The following is an 18,674-nucleotide window of genomic DNA, read 5'->3' on the forward strand; positions in this document are numbered from 1 at the left end:
AGTGAGGCCATGAACCTATACAGAAGGAAGTGCTAGCTGTCTTAAAGCAAATAAGAGCCTGATAAGATATTTCCTCAGACCTTAAGGGAGGCTAGTGTAGAAATTGCAGGGGCTCTGGCAGAAATATTTAAAATGTCCTTAGCCATGGATGAGGTGCCAGAAGATTGGAGATAGCTCATGTTGTTCTGTTGTTTAAAAAAGGCTCCAAAATAACCCTGGAAATTATAGGCCAGTGAACCTGACATTAGGTGTAGGTAAATTATTATAAGGTGTTCTAAGAGATCAGAGATACCATTATTTGGATACCAATGAACTGATTAGGGATAGTCAACATGGCTTTGTGCATAGTAGGTCATGTACAACTAATTTTATTGAGTTTTTTGAGGAGGTTACATGGATGTTGTCTACATGGACAAGGTCCTGCATGGGAGGTTAGTCAGGAAGGCTCAGACACTAGGGATTCATGGTGAAGTACTGAACTGGATTTGACAATAGCTGGATGGGAAAAGCCAAAGAATAGTGGTGGATGGTTACTTTTCAGACTGGAGGCTTGTGACTAGTGATGTACTACAGGGATCAGTGCTGGGATCATTATTATTTGTCATCCATATCAATGATCTGGATGCTAATGTAGTAAATTGGATCAGCAAGTTTGCAAATGACATTAAGATTGATGATGCTGTAGAGAGTGAAGTAGCTTTTCAAAGTTTGCAGATGGATCTGGAACAGTTGGAAAAATGAAATGAAAAAATGATAGACAAAAATTAGATGAAAAATGTCAAACAAAATTTAATGCAGACAAGTGTGAGGTGTGGCATTTTGGAAGGACAAACCAAGAAAGGACTTGCACGGTAAATGGTAGGGCCCTAAGGATGCGGTAGAACAGAGGGATCTGGGAATACAGATACATAATTCCCTGAAAGTGGTGTCACAGGTAAATAGGGTTGTAAAGAGATCTTTTGGCATATTGGCATTCATAAATCAAAGTATTGAGTAGAGGAGTTGAGATGTTATGTTTAAGTTATATGAGACATAGATGAGGCCAAAATTGGAGTATTGTGTGCAGTTTTGGTCACCTAACTACAGGAAATATATCAATAAGATAGAAAAAGTACAGAGAAAATTTACTTGGATGTTGCCCAGACTTCAGGAACTGAGTTATAGGGAAAGGTTAAACAGATTTGGACTTTATTCTCTGGATCGCAGAAGAATGAGGGGAGATTCGATAGAGGTATTTAAAATTATGAGGGGGATAGACAGAGTAAATATAGGTAGGCTTTTTCCACTGAGGGTAGGTTAGATACAAACCAGAGGACAATGGGTTAAGAGAGAAAGGGGAAAGGTTTAGGGGGAACTTCTTCACACAGAGAGTCTCAATTTTAACATTTAAGAGGAATTTGGACAGATATATGGATGGGAAAGGTATGGAGGCCTATGGACTGGGTGTAGGTCAGTGGGACTAGGTGAAAAAAAAATGGTTCTGCACAGACTAGAAGGGCTATTTCTGTGCCGTAACTTCCAATGGTTCTATGTGTAGAGGGGAGAATAATAGGGAACTGGGACTGAATACACATCCTTGAGATGCAGTGGCATTGGAAGAGATGGTGTTACCCATATTCTTTCAAATGTTTGAGCTCCTCTTCAAAAAACGTAAAGTAAATCAGAATCCTTGTAGACTTAAAACTTTGCAATTTGTTCATGTCCTGTTCTGTTAGTGTTTCATGAATTGATCAGCAGAGCTTGCAGTTCTTAAAACACCTTCATAAAATGTGGGAACAGTTTGATATTCAAATGTATCAAAACTACAGATTCAGGTGGGGCAGATAATGACTTTTTTCATGACATCAGACTAATTGATGTTTAATGAACCTGAACAGTCTCCCATATTTGGGAATAGTGATATTTCTCAACCATTTCCACAAGTGATTGTACTCAATGTTTGAGACAGATAAGTCAGTAGAGCCCCTTTCACACTTGCCAGTGATCCCAGGAATCAAACGCAGAGGCAAGTGTGAAAGTAAAATCTGCTCATCGCCGGCATCACCTCACACCGGGGATTGCCGGCCTCGACCCCTAGAACAATCCCCGGCATCTGTAGACGCCGACACTGAGATGAGGCAAGTGTGAAATGGGCAGCAATGTTGCAGGCACTTACAATTAAAGGTAGAACAGACCAAACATCGGGGATAAACCCTTGCAAGTGTGAAAGCGTTCAGTGTCCCGGTTAGGTGTGGTGTAGTGTGAAAGGCCAAGCCCCCATTCCTATCCCAGGACACTGAATGGTCGATTTACTGGGATGCGTGTGAAAGGGGGTTAGGTTTCTTGAGCAGAGCAGGATAGCAGACTGAAGTGCAGCCTCTCTGATGTACCCCAGTGTAAAAATGGAAAGCTACAAGGAGCTGGAACATTGTCTCTCTTTTTATTGCCTTTTGTCCAACTGTAGCCGAGAGCACAAAGTACGTAATTCAAAGAATGATTTCAGATCTGATGAACTTTTATTAATCTGAAATGTGTTTCTCTCCTCAAAGTTGCATTCTGGCCTGCTGAATATTTCCAATACTTTCTGACTTTTTTTAAATGACACGCACCTGACAGAAAAAAGTTTTGTATTATTCTTTAATGGGACCGTTTTAACAGCTGAAAGTACGTAACTATTTTTTATTCAAAAATATTGCATGGGAACTTGTGATTTTTATTCTGTGTATCTCTTTCTCTCTCTCTCTCTCTCTCTCTCTCTCTCTCTCTCTCCACCCCACCCAACCTCTTTAACAGTGCATTCAAAGCATGCCATCCCAAGATTAAAAGCTTTTACTTTGCAGCAGATAACATGGATGACATGAACAGGTATGTATGACTAAAAAAAACAATGTTATTCAACACACTTTAAAGGACTTATTCACGTAGTGTTCAAGAACTTGTATTTACAGTAAATATAAATGTTTGTCGATCCATTTTACCTCTCAGCATATTCCCAGGAGTGAACATTATTTTCTATAATCCATAATTAAATTGAGCAAGAATAACACAAAAAAACTTAGAAAAATTAATTTACTGAATTAAACATGAGGATAGTTTCATAGAATTGAGAAAGCAAAGTCTCCTAAAATTATTCCTGTTGTTTTTTTTTCGATGCTAAATTGCAGTCTTTGATGTTGTAAGGGCAGATCAAAATCAGAATGACAATCACTAAATCATGTATTTCTCATCCAATGCAAATCGGAAACAATCAGCAGGTATGAATAAGAATAGCTTGCGGACCAGTGGGATGGATGACCAAAATCACTGACACAGATGGTCTCAGCATTTTACAGCCAGCCAAACAGTAGAGGTTGCCAGTCCAGCAGGGAGACATCTCTAACATCTGCTGCCTTCAAACTGAACCACTCATTTCAATGGTCCTGAAGGGCTGTTGCCACCCCTCTAAATGTTGTTCAACATTTGACACAGTGCTTCAACTCGTGTGCTTTTTAATACATTGGCAAGGCAATGATGACTGCCAATACTGGCCATGTTCAAACAACTTGAAACTCCTCCTCAGATATAAAGTCAGATTCCAACTACAGATTCAGGTTCATTTATCAATGAACTTGCAGTCTTGCAACAATAAATCCCAACACCATGTTCAAAAGTATAAATTAATTCCTAGAGAAAATGGAACATAAATTATAGTGTATCTCAATCCCATTAAAACTCGTGAGTACAGAATTGTTCAGATGGTTAACTTTTTTGACGATACCTATCACTTACAGTGAGCATTTTTATCATTATGAAGCTACACTGTTCGAACTGCTGTCTTACATTTTAGACTTTAAACCAAGGCCCTTGCCAGCGACTCAGTTCAAGGGGTAGAAAGAAAAAGCTCCCAATGTCCCGGGCAACATTCATCATCACACACCTTTCACCTCACTGTCCATAAATTGCTTGAAATACTCCCTACATTAAGTACACTTCAAATGACTTAGTCTCAAAAGTGTTCTAGGACATCCTGAGCATGTGGATAAAATTTACCACAAGAATAGGGATCAGTTTTGATATAATTTCTGTATAAATGTGAATCAGGAAATTCAAAACTCATATCACCATGTTGATTTATAGTGTACAGAGTAATACAATGATATGGAGTGAAGATATTATCCGCAAGTCAAAAAGACACAAAGTTGGTCACAGACAAACTACTAATTATGCAAGAGAATTGATACTGCACACAAGGAGTTTATCTATAGCTCAAGTGTAACAAGTTGGCAAAAGTCCCACAATTTATAAGATTGAATTTTCAGCTTTTTTGTGGGATTCTTGAAATAGAACCATTTCTTTGGATATATCAGGGTAAAACAATCCTGGTGAAGATGTTCTACAATTATATCTGAAATAAATTTTAAAATTAATAAAAAGGGTGGCATGGTTGGCGTAGCAGTTAGCGTAACACCTTTACAATGCCAGTGATCGAGACCGGGGTTTGAATCCACCGCTGTCTGTAAGTAGTTTGTATGTTCTCCCCGTGTCTGTACTGGGGGTGTAGGTTAATTGGATGTAAATTGGGTGACACAGACCCGTGGGCCGAAATGGCCTGTTATTGTGCTGTATGTCTACATTTATTTTTAAAAATTCAAAGCCAATACTGACAATCAGGTTTCAGCAAAAAATCAGTTTTTTAAATACTCCGAATTTCAATTTAACCTGATTAGAATCAACATGGTATGTAATTCATGTTTCAATAAAAGTACCCCTATTTTAAAGTATCTACTTCATTAAATGTGATTTCTTGCAACCGGATAAGCAAGGATGAGCTCCCATGTGCCATTTTGAAACTGTTCCTTTCTTGACAAAAGTTCTAGTATTTAGGATTCATGTTCAGTTTTTTAAGATTCATTTTATTTCTAAAGATATGCAGTCAAGCATTTTTACTGGAAAACTTGGAAAAGAGTTTACTGAAAAACTCATAATCACATTACTGCCATTTTACAGAACTTGATTGAATGAAGTAGTTTGTAAATTATGCAGCATGCTTCATTTTGGATAACATGCGGTAGTACGTTTTAAGGAAATGTCAGAGATAATGATGAAAGTACTGGGTGTGACTCGAAAAGAATGTCTGAAATTTCAAACTAATTAAGATAACAATGTGAATTACGATAATTGGAAATTGTCACTTCAAGAATGCAGTTTTATTGCAATTCAAATGAAATAATGTAGTAGAATCTTTAAATTTGTCTCCATTCTGTAAGACAAATCAACGAAGATGAGTCTTACTGATATTCTGCTTTGTACTAATTCACCAGAATTAGGGAATTATTTTTGGAATTTGCATATCTATTTGCACATGAAGAATCAATGCAGCTATTTTATAGCTGATTAGTTGTGTGCAGAAAGGCGAGTGCTAGCCCTTTGTTCTTCACTGGCTTTATTTAGCCATTGTAAGCACAGCAATAGAGAAGAATTTACTTGCTTTTTCAATGCAATACCATTAATAAGTAAATGAACCTAGTCATATCCTGAAATGGATTTCTTTGTCAATAAAATTGAAATTATTCAAACAGCTACTGCACACTCCATAATGTTTGAGACAAAGACACTTTGTTCCTTTATTTTCCCCTGTGTTCCACAGTTTTAAATTTATAATCAGATGTACTGTAATTAAAGTGCACATTCCAGATTTTATTCCAGGTTATTTGTATACATTTTGGTTGGGACCATGTAGAAATTATAGCACTTTTTATACATAGTTCCCTTATTTCAGGGCACCATAATGTTTGGGACATTTGGCTTCACAGATATTTGTGATTACTCAGGTATGTTTAATTGCTTTATTTGTCCAGATATAAAAGAACTAAGTTTTTGATCTCCTTTAGCATGGCTGCCAGAGTTGTGCCAAAGAAAGTCAAATAAGCCATTTTGAGGCTGAAAATCAAGAATAAAATAATAAGAGACATCACCCAAATGTTAGAATTATCAAAATCATCTGTTTGGAACATCATTAAGAATAAGGAGCATACTGGTGAGCTTAGTAACCGGAAAGGGATTGGAAGGCCGAGGAAGACTTCTGATGACAGAAGAATTCTCATCATAATGAATAAAAATCCATAAACATATGTCCAACAGATCAGAAACACCCTTCAAGAGGTAGATGTGGATATGTCAATTATTACTGTCCACAGAAGACTTCATGAACAGAATAGAGACTACACAGCAGGATGCCAACCATTAGTTTGCCACAGAAACGACAGCCAGATTACAGTTTGGCAAGAAGTATTTAAAAGAGCTTGCAGAATTCTGGAAAAATGTCTTGTGGACAAATCAGACCAAGATTAACCTGTGTTAGAGTGATGGAAAGAGCAAAGTGTGGAGGCGTAAAGTAACTTCCCAAGATTCAAAGCGTACCACATTTGCCATGGTTTGCATCTTGCGGTGTAGCCGCTGTATTTCTGTTCATGAAGTCTTCTGCAGACTGTAGTCATTGACATATCCACACCTGCCTCCTGAAGAGTGTTTCTGATCTGTCGGACATATGTTTGGGGATTTTTCTTCATTATGATGAAAATTCTGTTATCAGCGGTGGAGATCTTCCTTGGAATACCAATCCCTTTGTGATTACTGAACTCACTAATACAATCGTTCTTCTTAATGATGTTCCAAACAGTTGATTTTGGTAATCTTAAGGTTTTGGGCAATGTTTCTTACAATTTTATTCTTGATTTTTCTGCCTCATAATGTCTTCTAAACTTACATTGGCACAACTCTGGTCCTCATGTTGAAAAATGACAATTGCAAACTCCAAAGGTGATCAAAAGCTTAGAAGCAAGCCTAGCTTTCTTATTCTTGCACCAACGATGCAATTAAACATACCTGAGTACTCACAAACAGCTGTGAAGCCAAATGTCCCAAACATTATGGTGCCCTGAAAAAAAAGGGTCTATGTATAAAAAGTGCTGTAGTTTCTACATGGTCAAATCAAGATGTATACAAATAACCTTGAATAAAATGTGGGATATGAACTTTAATCACATGTGAATTGTTTGATTACAAACTTTAAACTGTGGACCACAGGAGCAAATAAAGGGAAAAAAGTGCCTGTCCCATATATTATGGAGAGCACTGTAGTTCACTTATTTCCCTGGTTAATCTGATCACAGCACAAAGGTCCCCACTTCCTTTTTTCCAACCATACATAATTTTCCTGAGTTACCTTTCAAATGCCCACAAAACTCATTTTATCTGAGTCTGCCCTCCTCCCACAGCTATACTCTCATGAGACCGCTGACAATCCTTCCTGGCCCACATGTTGGCTGATGTTCTCTCTTCTTCGTTTCTGCCTGAAGCACTCCTCTAAGATACACACACACTTAATCTTGCCATTCTTGCAAGCCACAACCCAATCTACATCCTTCCAAAGTCCTAGAAGTTATAGTAACTTCTGAATATTGCCAAACTTTCACAGAGCTGCTTGCTTGAATCCAAAATAAATTGCTACTAGAGCTGCTGTAACAGCAGCACAGCCACAGATGCAGACCTGAGAAGAATGTGGAGTGGAGCCACAGTGCTCCCCCGAGAGGCCCAACTGCCCAGTCTGTCTGCCATCGGCCCCATATAGGCTTTAAAAGCCAGTTAAATGAGCCAATGGTTTTAAAATCTCTGACCACGAGTTCTGGGCTCAAGATGGCGGGGCCTATATACAGCAGCAGCTTTGAAGGGTTGCAAACTCCAGGGAAGCAGAGGACTGGTGCAGGGCACCAAAAAATGGAGCAACCACCCCCTCTTTGAGAAGGAGAAACAGAAAAGATGACTCACGGGACGGTGACCATGGAGGCAGACCAGCAAATGCTTTGAGGCTGAAGAACACCCAGGCGATAGGCTGTAGCTGACTTGAGATCAGGAACCCATGTAGGCTGTGGGCTGCTGAATACTGGCTCGTGATTGGCTGAAGGAATACCAGGTATCAGAACTGGGTCATGAGAGGGTTCTGAGGGCTTCCTGATCATATCAGAGGTTTGGATCTGGAACTTGGGTTGCTGATGGTTTGGACCGAAAGCTGTGTGACTGTGGGTGCGCTGGACACTCAGTGACTCTGGGGAGTCTTTCTTTTGCTTCTCTTTCTCTGACTGTAAGGAGTGCCAGGTAATATCTGCTGATAACCTAAACAAGGTCATCCAAAATAGCATCATTTTCCAAGTGTATTCTGATGATGGCAAATCTTTGCCTGCCTTACAGTAGACTAAAGGAATTTTTTAATGTTTTATTACATGACTGTAAAAGAATCTTGAATTAAATTTGCAGAAAGAAGTTGCTTCTTTTTATAACAAGATTATTTTTTTGAATATTAGTAGGAGTATTTACATAGTAATCCCACAAATGACATTCTTAGAGATATTTCTCTTTAATCTATTCACTCTCATATGCCCATCAACTCCAACCTGATTTTTCCTTCATTCACCTACACTGGGAGTAACTTATAGTCACTAACTAACCAGCTAACCAACATGTCTTCATCGTGTGGGAAGACAAAGAAGTGTGTGATTAAAAACTCCACACGAACAATACCAAAAGCCAGAATAGAATGAAAGACATGGAATTGTGAGCATTCTCTGGTGTGCACTGTGCTGCTCTTAAGACAGAGAGAGTCCGTTCCCCATTTATTTTTCTTTAACTGCATCATTTATCCTTCCATTAATGTCCAGCAGTGAAGGTCACATTCTTCTTCCTTTCTGGTTGTAAAATTGGAGAATGACCTGCAGTACTCTCTCTACCCATGCTGGTACAGTGAATGCTGGTCCCTCTCAAATTTTGCGTGCTTCTTTGACCTTTGAACTGAACAAGGTCATCCAAAATAGCATCATTTTCCAAGTGTATTCTGATGACTGGGTCAGCCACCTGTTATGACCACACCATTGTCTGAATTTGTACCCAACATTCACAGTTTTGGTTTCACACTTGATCACTTATCACATAACTAACACTCTCTTTTTCCACTTCCTCTCTGTAGTGCAACGTGGTACTGCGGGCCCACCTTCTGTACCTGTAGCCCCTCCCCGTAAGATCCTTAATAAAGGCTGAGAGCCCTAGTCTCCTCCCTCATACCTGCCTTGGCCATGAGCCAGCAGCATGTCGAGACATGCCAAGGTTTTCTGATTAATAAAGTCTTTGATAACTTGCTTCGTGTCGGCGAGTCATTGATCCTGCCACAATTTATTAATCAGAATTTTAATTGCCATGGACAAGACAATTAGACTGAAGAACCTGGAAACCAATTGCAAAGGAACCAGAGGCCTCCGTCAGGTTCAGCATATGGCTATGGTGCTTGAAGGCCTACATGAGGTGCCATGAGATTTCAGCCAACGGCAATGAATACGGCCTTCTCCACAGCGGTGGGCCATTGAGCATACCAAATAATCCATGACTGCAGAGGGTACAAAGAGGCAATGGTCCTAAAGCAACAGCAATACGGAGCCCCAATGAACGCTGTGTATGCTTACTACCAACTGGGCTCCCGACACCAGGGCCCTGGTGAGTCAGCTGACGATTTTGTAAGAGCCACGAAAGAAATAAGACGAGTCTGCGGGTGCTGGGATGTGACCGCAGCGACTACCAGGAGGAGCTCATTCACGACAGGCTCGTCACGGGCTTCCACTCCCATCACATAAGGGAGCGACTCCTAGAGAAGGGTGACCGGACTCTTCAGGAAGTTGTGCAATCAAGGCCTATCAGCAGGACACCAGGTTGGGAGGACGGGTGACACCATCTTAGGACTCAGGGTCCCTGACTGCCACTGCCACCACCGAGCACACAAGGTGCAACTACTGCAGTCACAGAAAACACCCACAGAAGTACTGTCCGGACTGTAGTGCAACCTACTCAAATTGCCAGAGGAAAGGGCACTATGCCAAGGTATGCCAGTCTAAACCCCACTCTAGCAGTGCCGTGTGAGGACCGTGACCCACATCACCATCTTGGCCCGACCCACTTCTGGCATCATTTCTGGTGGCCAAGGATCGAACATCCAGAACAGGCGCTCAACAACACATCACATCCATCTTCTCTTCCGGACTCCACCATATGCAATCCACGGGGACAGCGATCTCCTGGGCAGCCATCCTGATGGCAGCTGTCCCAATAATATAGCAGCAGCGACTTGAACAGTGAGCTGACTGGTCTCCATCGTGCTGGACCAGAGCAGACCGCACAATCTGGGGCAATCGACGATGGACATTAAGGTAAACGGCCACACCACAGGCTGCCTTTTCAACACAGGAAGCACTAAGAGTTTCATACAGCTGGGCACAGCCAAACATTATTCATTGATGGTGTCCCTGGCAAAGTGCAAGGTAGCATCAGCCTCTAAATTCCTCTCTGTGTAAATCCACGGAGGTTGCACAGTGAGCCTAACCGTGAGGGGCACGAAATATAAAAACTTAAAACTGCTGCACATCCGTCATACTGGGGCTGGATTTCCAGTGCCAGATTAAGGGTTTGCTGATGCAATTTGATAGACCACATAGCCCCCCGCTCAGGGTCATTAATAACCAGTTCCTGGAGGCTTGGCCTGTCCTCCCAAATAGGCTCAATTGTACACCAGAACGCCAGGAAAGACATCCGACCTGTGGTTGGCCACCCTCTGGGTCACTCCGCCCCCTCTGTTCCAAAACCTCACCCCGGTCTACAAACCAGTCGCCACAAAAAGCAAGTGATACAGCCCTGGGAATAAGAAATACATAAAAATGGAAATGAAGCAGTTGCTGAGGGAAAGCAAAATAGAACCCAGTAACAGCCCTTGGAGGATACAAGTGGTGGTGGTGAAGAGTGGGGAGAAGTACTGGATTTATGGAAGTCATGGATTTAAGCCGGGCCAGCAACCCTCTTCCTACCCTCTTCCCCGCATAGCCAATATACGTTCAAATCCAGCACTGTCTGTTTGGAGATTCTAAGTTCTCCCCAAGTCTGAGTGAGTTTCCTCCGGGTTCTCCAGTTTCCTCCCACATTCCAAAGACGTTCAGGGTTAGGCCTGTTACCATGTGTAACTATTTTTTTATTAATTTCCCTTTTAATATAGAGTTTGGAATTTAAAACTGTAGGTATTTGCTTTGTGAGAGTTTGGTAAAGAGGAAGTTAAAACTGGCAGAAAATCTTGCAGCATCCTGAGGTGAGTCTTGTACGGCGTAATTTCTTGCAGAGCAGTATAGTCTTGTGGTGTCATAAATCAATGTTTAAGCTGCCTGATAGCTACAAAACAAAGCAAAAGACATTGCAGATTTGATATTAATTGTCAGAGTACATGCATGACATCACATACAACCCTGAGATTCTTTTTCCTGCAGGCAAAGCAGATTTGCCACTTATTGGTAGTCCAAAAATCAAAACTGGACACAATGTACACATGTAAACAAATGTAAACAACTGACTTTGCAATACAGAGGGGGAAAAAAAACAATTAAGTGCAAAAGTATGAGTCCTTAAATGTGTCCCTGATTAAGTCTGTTGTTGAGGAGACTGATGGTGGAGGGGTAGTAGCTGTTCTTGAACAGGGCGAGTCTTGTGGCACCTCGACCTCTTTCCTGATGGTAGCAGGAGGCACTTTCAGGTGGCCAAAATCCCCCGATATAAAGTCGCATATTATGCCCATATGCAGCTGTCAGGAGGCCACTTGAAAACGCAGGAGGCGCATGCGAGGCAAACTTTGTAACCCTCCTCAGGGCGGGATAATTGCCGAAGCACTGAGGTTCCCCCCCCCCCCCCCCCCCCGCGGCACAAGAATGCAGCCGCCTGAAAGCAGCTGCTAAGGGAATGACAGTCAGCTGGCGAGCACCTGACAGCCCCCCTCCCAGCTGCCCCTGCCCGCGGCACAGGATGTCAGGGCAGGGGCATCCCGCGCCGGCCACCCCACAGTGTGGGGACTGATATAGGGCTGTTGAGAGAGAGCGGGGCAGCAGGATCAGTGTGGTGACTGATATAGGGCTATGGGAAGAGAGCGGGGTAGTGGGATCAGTGTGGGGACGTCCCGCATGGGATGTCCCCATGCTGATAGCCTGCGCCGGCTGTCCCACTCTGACAGCCAGCCATCCCAACCCTGACAACCCGAAGCGATAGGAGCCGGAGGGCGCTCTGTGACACCTCCCATGGAGCTGTCCCTTTCAGATGGCCAGCTCTGCGCTTTCAGTGCTGCCACCTGATCGACCATTCCACAGTTCTGAATCCGCTTCTGCAGGTGCATTCTTGGCGGAGAATGCACCTGAAGAAGTCTAACGAGAACAGAGCTTGTATGTGCTAGGTGGTGTGGATCCTTGATGATTGCTGCTGCTTATCCCTGTAGATCTTCTTGATGGTGGGAAAAGGTTTGCCTGTGATGTCCTGGACTGTGTCCACTCCTTTTGCAGGGCTTTACACTCGAGGGTATTGGTGTCCCCAATATCAGCCCTATCAGCACACTTTCCATCACACATCTGTAAAATTTTCCAATGTCATACTAAACCTCTGCAAACTCCTAAGGAAAGTCGGCAAAGGCTTGTGGTCTAATGGGAATCTGTCCTCTTCAGGGACCTTTGTTGAAGTCAAAAAAGTGATGGAAAGGCATACAAAATGTAGACATGTGCCCAAACAAAATGGTGGGGGAAGGTAAGAGATCCCTGTGGGGCCAAACTGGGAGGCCTGGAATCACATTTTGTGGAAGCCACAAGGCATAAGATGGTGTTGGAGGCAAGTAGCAAGGACGGCAAGTCTGGGTGAGTACATGATCGTAGACCCGGAGAGCAGCAGGGATTATAGATAGGGAACAATGAGAGAGAACAGGAGTATTTCTTCAGGGTAGGCATTCCTTGAAGAGATTTTGCAGAGTTTTGCAGCATTAGGGTAGACCCGCCTTCTCCCCCACCACATTTTGTTATACCTCGATGAAAGGCTCAAGCCCAAAATGTTGGTCTGGAGTCTGCAGACTGTCATGTTTTACTCAAGAATATGACAGATTACTTTTAAAAGACAGTTAACGTAAATTGTTATTGGAAAGCAGGAGCAAAGTGCTGGCATTCATCATTGTTAGGAGAATGCCAAAGCAGTTATGTGGTGATGTAGATTCTATGATGTACCATTGCTTATCTTCTCAGGAGGACAGTAGGATTCTTGTCAAGGAAAATAAATTCAGTCAACCAATCCATGGGATTCTGAATTTAAAAATAAAACTATTTCACACTTGACAAAAAAAACTGGATTTCCAACAAGAGTTCCATCATCACAAATTTGAAAGTTTTTCCGTAAAAAAAACTTTGTGATTTTAAGTTCAAGTTTATATATCACCCAATTGTATAAGTACAATCTGACGAAATTGTGTCCTCTGATCCTAGGTGCAACACATAGCAAACACACAAACAGACATAACACACATACATACGTATGCACAGTACGTTATCTACAAATATAAAAATAAATAAATACTTTATTAAATAAGTAGAAAAGTCATGGAGAGTTTGTTCAGCATTTGCAATGCACATGGGAAGAAGCTGTTTTTCAACCTGGTGGTTCTGGCTCTGATACTCCTGAATCTCTTTCCAGACAGGAGTAGCTAGAAGATGCTGCAAGCGGGTTAGTAGGGGTCTTCTTTAGACAATTACCTACATTCTGTAGGTAGGGGAGTGGGAGGAAGGGAATTTTAGAGGAATATTTGGAAATGCAGACTTTTTTGCATGCTGTGCAGTGTTAACCTGGCTCCTATCAGTGGGAAGTAATGTGAAGCAGGCCATAGCCACTGGAGCTGGTCAGGAGACTACAGCTACCAATGAGGAATGATATGTGTTGGGATGAATGCAATCCTAACACAGTCTTTATTCACAATGGGGAGGCCTGAGGGCAAGAAAGAGAATATCACCTGGGGAAACCTTGGAGGAAGGTTCTTCCTCCTGTCTATAAATTCATAGTTTTCTCTCTCCCTTTACTGTTTACCTCCCTTTATTTGCCAGGTTTCCCAAGTAGTGGATAACACTGCCCATCAGGGGAAGCCCTGAATTAGAGTACCGATTAAAGTAAAAAATTAAATGGACAACCAGCCTCCAAGGAGAAGGTTGGCCATTGCCTTTCTGTTCATTGATTTGGACTGAGATTGTTTTCAGCTCTTCAGTTTTGTTTTCACTCACTACCACCTCTTTATAGACTTTCTGTGCCTCTGTAACAATGAACATTGTCACACCAGGTTGTTTATCAGAGGGATGGGAGACTTGAAGCATTGAATTAGGACAATTTTGTTGGGTACATTTCAGTGACAAACATGAAGAGAATCAGGATATGGAGGCTAGTACAAAAAAGTGGGAGTGGGGCAAAAGATCAACAATGATATTACCTATTGGCGGGGGCCACAAAGGGCTAAATAGCCTTCTCCTGTTCGATTTTCTTATATGGATCGAGAATAGCAAATATCTACTACAATTACTGTAAACTCTATTGACTTATCCCAAGCAGTTGACCAACAAAAGCATCTAAAAGTGTGCATTTGCCAAACGCAATATTTTAAAGCCATTACGCATATGATTGCAACCAGCAGTGTTGTTAATTATTTCATTTTGTAAGAACCTCTTGAAATCAAAATGGAAGTGAGAAAAACTACTTCTTTCTTCTCTCCATTTTGTTTTTTTTTTTATTAATGTGGTGCGCTGAGGTAGCAGCGAGCAAGCACAAAACTCAAAAGACTGTCCAACAGGCTTTATTCCAGTAAAAGTCAGAACACCAGTTTATGCCTTGGTGGCTCCTTGTGTGACTGGCTCAGGAGGGGCCAACTCAGGTCTATATTCAGGTTGGCTGATTGACAGCTAGCCAGGTGGGGTCGGCCCCTTAGGTGGTCTATACAGGTCGGCTGATTGATAGCCAACCAGGTGGAGTCTTCCTGCAGGTACAGAGATCATCCCCTGCAGTAGGCTGGTGGTCATATCTTTAAATTCTTTAAATTGTCCGGTCGGGCGGGAGGGGGAGTTGTGTAAAACGGTGCCGGGTGGTATTTACAAATTTAGATGGTTCGGCACCCATTGGAGTCTCTGGGACCGTCGCAGGGTTGGCTCCTGGTCACAGGTCGGGGAGAGTATGGTTGCTGCCTGAGGGTTGGCTGGGTCCAGCGTAGCCGTGGTGAGCATTGGTGTGAGTAGCTTGGTGTCTATCTGTATGTCTGTTTGCAAGGGGGGTTGTCAGGTGGATGTGGTCTGCCAAGAGTGGAGTTTCTTGAGGGGCGGAGGGAGGGATTTGTTCCCTGGATTGTGGGTGGGCCAAGGGTACCCATGATGGGGAAGTTGAGTCAGGTTGTCATCATGCTGGGGGGTTTGGGGCCCCTGCTGGTGCCAGATCCCTGGTCGAGACAGTGTCCTCACTGATGTAGGCTTAGTTCTGGTTTGCATGGAAGAGGAGCATCATCGAGTCGGACTTGTGGGCCCGCATGTGTTTGTGGAGGAGCACCAGTCCCGGAGATGTGAGTCAAGCTGGGAGGGAGACCCCAGTCTCCTATTTCCTTGGGAATGAGGAAAGGTGCTCGTGAGGGGTCTGATTGGTAGCTGTACACAAGAGCGACCTAATAGCATGGAGTGCCTCAGGGAGGGCCTCCTACCAGTAGTTAACAGACCAACCTTTGGACTTCAGGGCCTTCCAGATCACCCCATTTTAGTGCTCCACCTGCCCATTGCCCCTTGGGTTGTAACTAGTTGTATGACCAGTCGCAATGCCTCGTGCTACCAGGTACTGGCACAGCTCCTCATTCATGAAGCTGGACCCCCGATCACTGTGGATCAATGCCGGTTATCTGAACATGGTGAAGATCTGTGTCAGAGCCTTGATAATGGTAGCTGTGGAGGTGTCAGGGCAAGGGATGGGGAAGGGAAAATGGGAGTATTCATCTGCGACCACAAGGAAGTAAATGTTCTTGTTCATGGAAGAAAGGGGGCCCTTGAAGTCAATGCTAAGCCATTCGAAGGGCTGAGTGGCCTTGGTGACGTGGGCCTGTGGTAGGCAGAAGAAGCATAGTTTGCACTCCGCACAGACCCTGCATGACTCAGTCGTGATCCTGACATCTTGTATAGTGAAGGGGAGGTTCTGGGACTTGATGAAATGATACAGGTGCATGATGCCTGGGTGACAAAGGGCGTCATGCAGCGCCTGCAGTTGGTCGGACAACACAGTGGCACAGGTCCAGGACAGGGCGTTGGGGGAGTCGTTGAACTTCCCCGGTCTGTACTGGTTGTTGTAGCTGAACATGGCCAGCTTGACTCTCCAGTGCAAGATCTTATCATTCTTGATCTTGCCCTTACGGGTGGTGCTGAACATGAAAGCCACTGCGCATTGGTCGGTGAGGAGGGTGAACCTCCTGCCTGCCAGGTAGTGGCGCCAGTGGCGGACCACTTCCTTGATCACCTGGGCCTCCTTTTTAATGGCTAAGTGCCTGAGCTCGGAACCGTGGAGGATCCTGGAGAAGGCGGCCATGGGTCACCCCTTTGGTTGAGGGTGGCTGCGAGGGCAACATCAGAGGCATCGCACTCCTCCTGGAATGGGGTGTCCTCATCCACGACATGCATCTTGGCATCAGAGATGTACTGCCTGATGTGAGTGAAAGCTGCTTGTGCCTTGGTGCGGAGAGGAAAGGTGGTGGCTTGGGCCAGTGGGTGGACCTTGTCCGAAAAATGGGGGACCCACTGGGAGTAATGGGAGAAAAGCCCAAGGCACCTGCGGAGGCCTTGAGCATATGGGGAGGGGGCATTTTCATTAGTGGACGCATGCGTTCTGCATCAGGACCAATGACACCATGTTCCACAATGTACTCTAGGATGGCAAGGTGGGTGGTGCTGAACATGCACTTCTCTTTGTTGTAAGTGAGGTTCAGCTCTTCAGCCATTGACAAAAACCTCTCCAGGTTGTCATCGTGGTCCTGCTGGTTGTGTCCGCAGATGGTGACATTGTCCAAGTACAGGATGGTCGCTGTTGGGTTGTGACCTCAAACGAGACCCAGAGGAACTGGTAGAGGCACCTGTCTGCTTCAAAGATGGTATATGGTTTATCCCGGGTATGGATAGGAAGCTGGTGGTAGGCTGACTTTAGGTCAATTATCGAGAAGTCCTTATAGTAGGGCTATCTCATTGACCATGTCCGCTATTTGGGGTAGAGGGTAAGTGTCCAGTTGTGTGTACCAGTTTATGGTCTGGCTATAATCGATGACCATCCTTGGTTTGCTACTCCCTTTTTCCACTAGGACTTGGGCTCTCCAGGGACTGGTGCTGGGCTCTATGATACCTTCCATCAGAAGCCGCCTCACTTCTGCCTTAATGAAGGCCCTGACGGCCACGCAATAGTGCCTGTTCTTGGGAGCTATGGGCTTGCAGTCTGACGTAAGGTAGTTGAAAAGGGCGGGAAGGGTTACCTTTAGTGTGGAGAGGCCGCAGGTGGATTGGGGGCAGTGTGCTGTGGAGTGTGAGCGGGGGGAGGGGCCCTCTGAAAGCAAAGGTAAGGCTTTGGAGGTGGCACTGGAAGTTCAGCCCAAAGAGTGCTGGGGCATAACTAGGAGCCTGAATTCTTGGTATGTTTTCCCCCCCACCCCCCCCCCCCTACTATCAATTCTACTGAGCAGTGCCTCAGGGCCATGATGGAGCGGTCCTGGGCTGCAAAACCAATGGAAAAGTTTGTGGGATAGATTTTGAGCCTTAGTGTCCGGGCCACATTCGGGTGCACAAAGCTCTCAGTATTACCCCTATCGAACAGGCAGTTTGTTACCTTCCCATTGACAGCAATGTCCATCATTGAGTGCCCGAGTCCATGGGGAATGTCCCTTTTTAAACTGGTGGACGCTTGGACCATCTTAGGGTCTGAGTCACTGCTCACCAATGGATGAGGCGAATAGCGGCCAGCGACTTCCTTCTAGGGTGTGGGTTGCGTTGGGTGGGCAATCGGGTATGCGCCCATGTTGACCACATCATCCTGTTGATGTGCAGTCGGGGTCCAGCTAGCCCAAAATGGCAGTGCCTGGTGGACGCACGAGGTGTCAGTGCAGTCGGGTGACCCGACCGACAGTGAAGCTAGAGGTGACATCATCTGAGTGAGCAGAAGTGGCGTCTTAGGTGCGGGCGGAAGTGACGTGTTCAGTGTAGGCGGAAGTTGTCCGGAGGAAGATGGCAGCGCCTGGGGTGAGCACACATCAGCAGTGCCGGTTGGTGGCTGGGCCGGAAGTGACGACAGCAGTGAGGGCGGAAGTGACGGTGTGAGTAATGGCGTCGTCTGGTCCTCACATGTGGCGACATTTAGGAGAGCTCTCAGCTGGTCATGGAGGGCCGCAGCACTCTTGACGGGCCTGGAAAGGCACACCTTAATGAAGTGGCCTTGCTTCTTGCATCGGGAGCAATACGAGTTCCTTGCTGGGCAGCCTTTGTGGGGTTGCCTGTCTGACCCACACCTGGTGGAATAAAGCCTGTTGTACAGTCTTTTGAGTTTTGTGCTTGCTTGCTGCTTCCTCAGCACACCACAATTTATTCCAGTAAAAGTCTGAACACCAGTTCATGCCTTGGTGGCTCCCTGTGTGACTGGCTCAGGAAGGGCCAGCTCAGGTCTATATTCAGGTCGGGTGATTGACAGCCAGCCAGGTGCAGTCAACTCCTTGGGTGGTCTTCCTGCAGGTACAGAGATTGCCCCCTGCAGTAAGCTGGTGGTCATATCACCACAATTGAATGACCTCTTCCAAAGCT

General features: G+C 44.4%; 1 protein-coding gene across 8 annotated transcripts in view; it reads left to right on the plus strand.

Annotated features, from left to right (window-relative positions):
• Window positions 1-18,674, plus strand: part of cnksr2a (connector enhancer of kinase suppressor of Ras 2a) — a 489,894-nt gene that overhangs the window by 401,874 nt on the left and 69,346 nt on the right. For all 8 annotated transcript variants that reach the window (XM_069889984.1, XM_069889985.1, XM_069889987.1 and 5 more), the window contains one exon: window positions 2,773-2,844. In XM_069889984.1, coding sequence (XP_069746085.1) covers window positions 2,773-2,844 — 72 coding nt within the window. The remainder of the gene's footprint in view (window positions 1-2,772; window positions 2,845-18,674) is intronic.

Source organism: Narcine bancroftii, chromosome 7 (genome assembly GCF_036971445.1).
Source record: "Narcine bancroftii isolate sNarBan1 chromosome 7, sNarBan1.hap1, whole genome shotgun sequence".
Taxonomy (NCBI): domain Eukaryota; kingdom Metazoa; phylum Chordata; class Chondrichthyes; order Torpediniformes; family Narcinidae; genus Narcine; species Narcine bancroftii.